The 10,979-nt window shown below is 33.9% G+C and overlaps 1 protein-coding gene across 1 annotated transcript in view; it reads right to left on the minus strand.

The window, feature by feature from the left end:
* Positions 1–4,802: 4,802 nt before the first annotated feature.
* The window catches only part of LOC108734988, a 103,859-nt gene continuing 97,682 nt past the window's right edge, over positions 4,803–10,979 (minus strand). The window contains exon 3 of the mRNA XM_018466768.2: positions 4,803–7,620. Within this exon, the coding sequence (XP_018322270.1) occupies positions 7,561–7,620 (60 nt within the window). The 3' untranslated portion in view covers positions 4,803–7,560. The remainder of the gene's footprint in view (positions 7,621–10,979) is intronic.

Genomic DNA, 10,979 nt, shown 5'->3' on the forward strand with positions numbered 1-10,979 from the left:
GATCAGTTTTTTGCCAGCAAAGACCAAAAATTTTATGAGCGTGGAATTATGCTACTACCAGAAAGATGGCAAAAGGTGTTGGACCAGAACGGTCAATATATAATTTAATAAAGTATTTGTTTATTATACGAAAAATGTCTTTCATTTCCACAAAAAAAAAACGAAATGACTTTCCGAACAACCCTATAGGTTATAACGGCCGAAATCAATGGTATCGTAGAATAATGATTATAGTTGAAGGACCGTGGTCTAAAAAAAACTGTTAAGTCCATTCATTACTGTGACTGAAGTCTTCAGCTGTCTGTCGCATTTGCCGACGAAACGTCTGGGCCTAACAGTTCATTTAGACCACGATCTTTTAGTCCAAACCATAATTTTATCCATCAGTGGTGTTGTGACGATTATTGTCTGTGATTGAATTGCTTATTAGGTTAGAATTGGGTTGGATTAGGTTTGGTTCAACCATGTAAACTAAACGATTAATTGAACTTAAGGCTTTCGTTCGATTGACTGTATGTAATCACAACGTTACAGTAGGTAAAAAAAAAACGAAAGAAATGAGTTTGTAGTACTCTTGTCCTTTCTTAAAATTACCTTAGTTTAGGCTAGGATTGAGTTAAGTTACGTTAGGTCGCCATAGTTGTAAGTTGAAATTTGCAGTTACAAGTCGAAAGTAGAAATTTTGAGTTGCAAGTCTAACTCTAACAAAAAAAGTATGTTTGGTCCTTCTACACCTTCGTACTTTCGGAATCTCCTCCATATCTTCTTCTTCCAATCGAAACATCTAAATCTAAAAATTCTTTGGGTTGCATGGGAATTAGTTTTTTCGATGATTTGGATATACCGCCTTTTATTAAATCAAATTTTTTAAGGGTTTTGATTTTAATCCCACAATTCTCCAGCGATAGAAATGAACATTCTAAAATTGTAAAATGTAGTTAAAAAATTAATTTTAACATTTCCACTAAATCCCTGATTACTCGTTCTTACAATCTTTCCTTATAGAAATAAAATTTTTCTAAATCAAATTCACTTAATAAAGTCAAAATTCTACAACTGTTTGTCAGCTTACATAGTGTGGATCAAATGTTTGTATTAATATTAACTTAGGCAAGGTAAAAAGGATAATATTGATAGTATGGAAAAACGGATAAAATTAAAATGTGTAACATACTGAATAAAAAGTTAAGTAAAATACGTAAAGCAAACAGAACAAAATATTTTCGTCAAACAAGAAAATAATATCAGACGAGCGTGTGTTTTGATTTTGAATATATTTCCGAAAATAGAAACTAACTGCTGCTTTATTGGCAGAATCTGGTACTTAATTCGGGGAAATTGTGAAACTTTTTGGGTATATATGTAGTTATTTAGGTGTAATATCTTCCAAACTCGTGCGTAACCCGAAATCCCAGACCTTTCAAGTAATTAATTAGTCAGTAAGTCGAAACGACATTTTCTTCAGCGTTACAAACACTAACAGTGATAATAATCAAATTATAAATACAATAAGGTTTGCATTCACCTTTTGTAACTAGTCGGTAAATGATGTAAAACTGTTTGAGCAAAATAATTTCACCAAGGACTAGTTTCAATGAAAAAGGGGTGAAATTAGTCATGTTTCGAAAAAAAAAAAAGTCTCATCGTTGATTGCCTAACCGAAAAACCAGTCTTAGTCCAAAATTTTTTTTAAGATTAAATTCAATTTCCCAAAAAGTTATTTTTTTACGTAAAATCTGCATTGTAATTTCTAAATCGTTCCCTCTATAATTTCACTGATCATTATGGTGAAAAATCGGTCGATAGTGTGTGAAGCGATGCGATTTAGAATTAAAATTTCGAAGGCCTCTATGTAAGCACTTAGTATATTAGCTATATTTCCAGAAACTTCCATTAATTAAATTAACAACGTAACAAAATCTAAACGAACCCAGATAACAACGTTATTATTGAATCTGATTTAGTAAGACGGCTAGCAACATTCGATAGTCGACCCTGATCGACCGTCAGATTGATCTTTTTAAGAAGTAGATCCCATGTACAGGACCATCATAATCATAAGATAGTCAGTCCTAAGACTGCTTAGAGACGCACCTCTACTCTTTCCTATCCTGAGCTAATCTTCGCATTTCCCTAAAACTAGAACATCCCACATCCTTAACTATTTGCTCACAGTAATATAATCTAGGTTTACCTCTACTCTTCTTAACTCCTGTTTCTGTCTCTAATATGTCTCTGACTAGATCTTCATGCCTGAGAAGGTGTCGTAACAACCTATATCGCCTATTTTTTATTGACTTCCATAGAGTCCTCTGTTCTCTTACTATTTCTAATATCTCTTCATTTCTAACCTTTTCTATCTACGGTATCCTCATCATTCGCCTGTAACGCCACATTTCTAAAAATCTTTTTCGAATTTGTAAATTAACCGTTTGCGAGAATAGAAGTGACTTCTTTTTATTTAAGGTGACTCGACTTTGCGTTATCCTCTGCTTTATATCCCAACTACTCCTTCCGTCCTGACTTATCTCACCCAGATACCTAAAATCAGCCGCTTCTTCTAATTTTTTACTTTTTCTTCCCTTGCATACCAGTATTTTTGTTTTAATTTTGTTTATTTTCTTACAGTACTGTTTTGCCAATACAGCTTCCATTTTATTTAAAGTTATCTCTAATTCCTCCTTGCTAGATGCTAATACTACTATATCACCTACAAATCTAAACATAGTAATCTTTTGTCCCTGTATATCTATTCCTACAGTTGTACTGTCTTTAATGATGTTGATCGCGTCTTCGATGTCTGACTCTACTTCTCTACATTGCTGTCCCAGCTCTATCGTATAACTGCTTGTTGATCTTTATACAAACTAAGTATCACTCTTCTATCTCTGTAACTCATCCCTACAGTTTTAAGAATATTTAATATTTTGTCTCATTTAGCATTGTCAAAAGCTTTTTTTTCTAAATCTACAGTACAAAATTGAATGTTTTTAGACCTTCATATGTCTTGAGATCTACCTGTACATTTACTTGTTTTTTTAATTAACGTTAACATTAGGAACAGCTTTGACGTTCTTGTATTAGGCAGCGGAAACAAAAGAAGAATTTCCGTGTTAACCCATGTAGTACAATAAATTCTAGAGGAAATTTATTGTCAGCGTAGTTACTGACCTACTGCTCTAATTTAGTTTCACACAACGACTCCTCCGTTGTACATTCTCTCTGGTTATTACACAGAGTGACTCATTAAATTTTATGCAAGTTAAATATTATACTAACACCTTTACATGCATTGTAAAACAGTAAAAATTGTATCTGGTTAGTTAATGCGACAATTACTTAGTTGTAAGCCAATGGAGAGTAAAGCCAATAAACTGAGCTGCATGACCTTAATAAGAAACTTAGACACCTTTTTAAGAGCAAAGGGATTTACGTTTTTGAATTGTCCCAAGGAATTGTAAGAAAAAAGTAAATTAGAAGAGAAAATCAATGAATACAATGTTACTAAGGTCCATCATCTATTGCAGACTCAATTAATCTAAATTCGAAAACTTATATTGGGTATATTTTCGTCAAAGTTCCTCCCTAAAGCATTTTGAAAATACCAATGAGCACAGCCTTTTTTTGAATTATATATGGATTGAGGTTAGAAGGAGGTTGCCCCTAGTGAATTTAATGGTAGGTCGGTATAGCACAAAGAGTTAATGTTTAATATCATGCAGAGAAAAGTTTTGGTAAATCGTAGTAACTGGTTGAATTGTTCAGTACGTACAAAAAATAGCTCAAACTTCTTGTACATATGCTTCGACCTGACCCTTCTGGAGAGTGAGATGTAGGATCTAAATAACTGCAATTTTTTAACGAATTGGAAAGATCCGAGTTTGAAATAGAGCACTAGCGCTAGTTGAGGAAAAGTTGTTTCTATATGTTTTTGTTAAAATTTATTTGTACTTAAATGAATTTAGTTTAGACTGTAATTACCTACAATATATGTATCTAATTATTGTATATGGCGTCGTTCAACTTGGAGATATATTGTAGGAGTTATGACGACACTTTCACCTGTGTCGTAAAAGTAATAAAAGTCAAAGTTACACTAGGCTCTCAGTCTTAACTTGCCATAAAATTTTTACACTCTCTATTTGACACTTTACGCGCCTGGTAACCTATTAGAGCACTGTAGCATTAAAAGGACTCAAGAATTTTACGTTGTCATAAAATCAGGTCGGGACGGGATACATGTTGACGCAAAGGAAATTTTACGGCAATTTATAGACTAAACACTATAAGAAAAGATTAATTGTCAGGATCAGATCCGTAGGAGAAGTTGGTGAAAATGATGAATGGCATTGACCGAATTATAGTGGCGTAACAAGGTTCTAATGGGTCCGAACGCGAACCTTTTGGTCATCATAAGGTCGTCAGTTCTAAGACTGGTTGGACACGCACTTCCACTATTTCCTATCTTGAGCTAATCTTTGCATTTCCCTAAAACTAGGCTAAACCTAAACTTTAAACTTTTTAGGTGTTTCATTCCCAACAGCCAGTAATGCTGGTGGGCGGGCAGTCCCTCCGGACTACGCCGGAAGGTAGGGCGGAAGGTCCTCTTCAGCCTGCTTTCAGGAATCGTGGGAATGGGTGGGTGGTGGTTCGGGTGAGAAAGTTGAGACGGACGAAATAAAGACAGAAGAGAATGAAAGATTATCTGTGGAATATTACTGCCTCAGNATCTATATATATATATTGTAGATATACATATTACGTTTTATTAGTGTTAGTAAATTTTAAATGTTTTTTTTTTTACGTACACATCATCTTGACACTTACTAAGTTGGTGTGCTGTGCAAATTACATGTGCAATTTTAGTGCTCGGTGCAAGTCGACATGAATAAATATTATACGGTTTTCGTACAGCAGTAGGAAGTTGGATTCAGAAGCCGCCGTATAGACCCTGAGACTTAAATACTAACCCTCTAGGTCGTAGGAAAAATAAGTTATTGAAGGTGTAAACATCTCGTCAAAGGGATCGTTCAATTGCATCCTTAAATTGTGCACGTCACTGTTTCATTTGAGCACTTATTACATGTCTACACTTACAGACTTACTAGGTTTCGCATCTCAACGAGTGAGAGAAAAAACGACGAGAGGAATCTCTTTCTCTTTCCTTCATTCCAAACACCGCGCCGTTGCTGGGCAACGTAAAGCGTAAGCGTAATCTTTTATACAGTGCGAAAGAGTCAGAGATCCCTGATGTCATTCTCACTTTTTTTTTCATATATGGTCTTTGACTTCGGTACGAATTCTAGTGGTAGCATAAATCTATTAATTTCAAAGTCCATGTTAATTTATTACGAAATAGAGGGGTGAAGGATTAATATCCATGTATATTTAGTACTGAACATGACGTTTACACCTGTGCTCTTTTGTTTTGTTTAAATTTGCCTGACTAATTGTAACTACACGTTTTGTTGGAATGTTATGTTTATATTCATTCATATGCTTAACATCGTGGTTTTATCATATTGTAGATGCAGGAACTAAGTTTTAAGACGAGCATTTTGTTATTATAAGCATGCTCAATCCTTTTTTTAAATATATTTCATACACCACGATGTTGCAGTTATGGTATTTATAGGGATATCCAGGCTGGAAATAGAAATATTTTATATCTCTTTAGTAAGTATACCTACTGTTGCATTTGTATGGTATTTTTTCACGTGTAGCTACGGAGTACTTATTAGGTATAATAACTACGGTAGGCCGATTGTTTTTCGACATTTTTGATGTTACTTCGATTCAATTTAATACCATTCAGGTGATTCAGGAAATTATTTTCATCAGAAGATGCAGTAATAAACTTAAAGCTACAAACGTCGTGGAACTATAATGATGGTATAAGATTACGAAACGAGATTCGGCCCAATTCCTTTTTGCATATCATTCCACGCGAAAATCCGTGGAGTTTTTCCTTAAACCACTTCTAAGAACATCTTTTATTCGGATTGTTACGTAATTAAAATTCTAGGTAGGTATTAAAAATACCGTACGTCCGTTTTTAGACATCGGTGGCTCGAGATATCCGTTTTATTTCGCAATAAAACTCTATCTTCCGATGTCAGTAACCGACGTGATCTATTATGTAAAATAACTTATTATTATTAACAGTACGAAAGAGGAACTTGATACAATTAATGATAGGGAATAAGAAGTCGAAATTGGTTCGAAGTAGTGGTCCAGCCTCCAGGAAATAACTCCTTGGGATTTTGGCAGCAAGTTACCTCAAGTGCAGAGTTGAAAGGCTTTATCTAATCTAAATTGGGTGCTATTTAATACATAATAATTAAATATATTTTCATACATCGAAAGCATACAGATTATACACTCTGTTTTTATAAATACTACTACATTAAGTATAATATATATTATATTTATATTTGTTTTTAAAACGACAAGATCTAACAATAAATTCTTTTTTTTTTGTTGGTTAATTTTAATATAATTAAATGGTGCAAAAATTGCCGATTCTCTGCACTTACTGGCGACTAATTGCGGGAAACAATGCAAATGTTCAGCCCTTTTCTTTTAACTAACAATTGCGACCCTCCAACGAATAAATAGAGCCGAAACTTTTTCTAAAATATAAACTGCTTCACGAGCTTACAATCTAACAATATCAACAGTGATAAATATGTAACAAATAGGCTTTAACACATTTATAATAACATGTTCCTAAACAACGTATAAGAGATATTTGTTTCAGTTCACAGTTTGGATTCACATATGAAAATGACGACAATATCTGCATTACAAATTAAAAGAGAAATAAAAACATCACGCAAATAGTAACTGGAAAGAAGCTATTTTTTAGTTGCTTGTTTTGGCATTAGACAGGTAGGATTTAACAGAATCCGAGTGAGCAATAGTGTGGACAGATCAATTCGCAGATATTGTATTTTTCTAGTTTTGACAGAAATACTAAATTGGAATGATTACAAGGTGATGCGGCCGCAACACTTCTTTCGAACCTCCGTATTTTTCTTCTGTTGCTGAACGAAGAAACTATTTCTATATAATAATAGTGATCACACACTAGTTCATAATTATTTAAAATCAAACCAATCAATCGGTTCATAATATTGATTTCTTTATCGGTCAGAGTCACTTTGTCAATAATGTTCATGCTACAATCAAAATACACTTCCAAAAAACACATGATAGATTTTTATAAGGGGGGTGCTGTACAGTACTTACTTCACCGGAAGTGGTTGTAGGCAATAAAACACGGAAGAGAGGGGTAGAGAGAGAGGGCGGTGATGATGGTTGTTGAGAAGTCTAATAAGAAGGTTCTGTAGAAGCGGTCGCTGAATGCCGCATTGCGATACTATTGAAGTCTTATTCCTCTCTGAAGTGTTAGAATAGAGACGACAGAGGCCTAGGGCTCAAGGTTGTGGACGTGACGGGTTCAGTGGAGTACGCGGACCTGACTAGGCGTACTCCAATGATACCCGATTCCACAAGGGGCAATTTGTAGCAGGCCTCGCTCTGATACGGCTAATTTGATTAACGACCTTGAGCCCATCGAAGCAAGGCGTCTGCCAGCACGTCCAGGTGAACCTTTATCTGGAAATAAAAAACATTTTTTCAAAAATTGGACTATTGGGAAAAGAATAATAATACATAGTCTGTCCAAAACTGAACCGAGCTAGTAGCATTTTATTTACATATCTTACTGACCATAAGGAAGTTTGGGAGAGTTCTCCCTGGGCTCCCCCATGATACAGGGCCCCTGCATACCTAAACATAAGCTTTTTAACCCAATAACCCCGGGAATGATTATCTTCAACTCATGGGAGAGAAAGCAAACAAGGTGGGTTCATAAAGACGGTATGATGAGAATTAGATTGAGAGTTGTTCTCACTTTGCGTCATCTCTGCAGTCTTTAGTTTTAGGGGAATTAAGATTGAGAGTTGTTCTCACCTCATATCATCCCCGTAGTCTTCAATTTTATGAGAACTGAGATTGAGAGTTCTTCTCACTTTGCGTCATTTCTGCAGTCTTTAGTTTTATGGGAATTAAGATTGAGAGTTGTTCTCACCTTACATAATCCCCGTAGTCTTTAATTTTATGAGAATTGAGATTGAGATTGAGAGTTGTTCTCACCTTGCATCATCCCAGTCTTAAAATATGCAAAATAATCTCTTCATCAAAGATTTTTATCAATTCTAAGAAGTATATTCTGATGGCATAAGCAACAAGCAATTTTTGACGACGCACAAAACCAAATCTTATGAGGATGTCATCCATTGCTCTGTAGCGCTCAATCTTTCATCAAAACATGAGGTCGAGAGTTGTCTTGACCTTGCATCATCCTTACAGTTTTCGCAATCTTTACTGAAATGCTTATTCATCTCAAAGGGATCATTTTCTCTAGTGAGTTATCTCCATAAATAACCCCCTGAGAAGTTATCTCCATAAATAACCTTCAAGATTTCAACAATTTCCTGAGAGTTTTTCACAAGGTACAATAAGAATTAGATATTGGCTCGTTGTTCTGTTGAACAATCGTCAATCGGCAAAAGTAAAAATTCCTTTTTGGCTTCGCTAGATGTACCTAATATGCTTTCTCTAAAAGGTTTAACAGACACTGATGTTTGAAAGTGTTAAAGCTCAGGTTGCGTATTTTTTGGACAGATTGTGCGTGGAAACTTACAACCTAACCTAACCCAATCTATTCTCAAAGATTTATCAAATAAATAGTTAAAATTTATCTTGTTAGGTTCTCTTGATCCATGTTGCGTTAATCCAAAAGCATATTTCAACTATATTAGTACCTATTGGATTATGTTAAATCTTATGAAACTGTTTCTACCTACACTGGCGGACGTTACTGTTTTAAAAAGAAAGTAATCTTGAAAAGTACAAGACATTTTTAAATTACAAAAAGCACAAATCAATGGAGAAAGATAAATGTTCTATTGTTGCTTTAAGTTTGATAATAAAGTACAAAATATAAGTAAAACTCGTAAATAAAGTGAGTAAAATTTAAGATAGATTGAGCTATCGTTTTCGATTTGCACATCCGTCTTAAGACGACTGAAAATGTACAGCATTTCGAAGAAATTACTTATTATTCATGTCATAAATCCTTTAGCAATGCCGTCAACCGTGGCAACGTGTAAAAACATTGAATGTCCATTTGCTTATCCTGCGACTGTAGTGGGAGTAAACAAGGATTTATGAACGGAATATATTTTTCAATAAGGCATGCTCCCGTGGGCCTTGTCGCTTTATTTTTCACAAGAAAATGGCAACTAATAAATCTACATAAAAACGTTCTTGCTTAAGTTTAACGTGAAAGAAAAACTGCTGAATTTATTCGGGAGCAGGGTGGGACAGGTCAGAGAAGACGGCGCTACTACACGTTCTGTTCTCCCGATTTTTATTAAAGACAAAGTTTAGAAATTGGACAGAAGAATAGCAGTTACACTTCGAAACCATTACCGCTGAGGTAAAAAGAAAAGTTTTTTTTTCTCCCTCGAGTATATCACATCAGTTTGTTTCGTTTAATATAAAAAAAATTAAGAACTCTTCAGAGAACAATCCGCGATGAAACAGCGTAAAACGATTACGGTATTCACTTTTCGCAATTCCTTTTAGGTATATGTTAGATATAAGTATTTGATAGATAAATATTTCATAAATCAAAAACAATAAAACTTTTCTCATATTAGACTTTCTCACAAATTTAACTAAACAGGCATGGCATCAAAATAAGAAGCTACAAATACTGGTACAGGGACATTCATCCCTCAGATGTATTTTGATTCTCAATAATAAACTTATTATCTTCTGTTTTATTCAGAAGTTAATAGTATTATCTTAAATATGTTGAATTACAAAGAAACCACTCTCCAAGACGATAGTAACATTTAAAAGGGTTTATTAATATTTAAAACTTGCAACGTATCGACCAATTAGCCAGTTACTATCTCTACAGAATTTACAAAGATTAGTTGGGCATAATAAGTTTATGTTATCTCAAACTTAATAAAATCAAGATATAACATATACATACCATATATGTATTTAAGTGCGTTTCTTATAAATATGAGTTGGAACAAAAAATAATATAAAAGAAATAAGGAAATGTAAATTTGCAGTATCAATTATTTTCGTTATTAATTAAATAATGTTTCAGGTTTCCATTTAGCAAACTGCCATCACCAGAAATACAATTTATTAATTAATTACCAGATGAAATCCAAGGATTTAATTAAAATATTTTCCACTTAATTAAAAGAAACGTTCACATTCTGAACGATAAGAAAATACTTCACTTACATAACAAGAATTTATAATTACTATTAGGATTAAGACATTAGCAATGTTGTTGTTACATAAAAGTTTACTTTTTTATGCAAGGCAAACTTAACTACATTGTTATATTTTAAGTAACTGTAATTATAGGCATTAAAAATAAATTAAATAGTTGCCCTTCACTCATTGTGATTCTTAAGTACGACTTTTAACTTTAATTTTGAAGAACTTCATTCGCTTTACACTACCGAAATGCAAATATTAGTTGAGAAAAATCTCAGATACAGCACCAGAATCGGAACAATTCATCAGACTTGGAACAATTTTGGCATACGCTTACGTATGAAGGCATAGAAGAACCTAACATAATCTTTTTTTAAAAAATTTCGACTTGTCACTCAGGTGCAACTGCAACTCGAGTTATTTTGGATTGAGTATTGAGTTAACCATCACTATAAGAATATATCGGGTTGTTCGGAAAGTCATTTCGTTTTTTCCCGACAGAGGATTTAATTGTATTCTTTTGCACCCAAGTTCACTTTTAAGCCGTATAATTTTTATATGCTTTGAGAGCTCATGTAGCAAGGCTTGTGTGTGAAAAATTCCAATTAATTCTACGCAGTAGTTTTTGGTTGGTGCCCTTTTAAATATGGAGAGCGATA

The sequence above is a fragment of the Agrilus planipennis genome, unplaced genomic scaffold, assembly GCF_000699045.2.
Source record: "Agrilus planipennis isolate EAB-ADULT unplaced genomic scaffold, Apla_2.0 scaffold92, whole genome shotgun sequence".
Lineage (NCBI taxonomy): Eukaryota > Metazoa > Arthropoda > Insecta > Coleoptera > Buprestidae > Agrilus > Agrilus planipennis.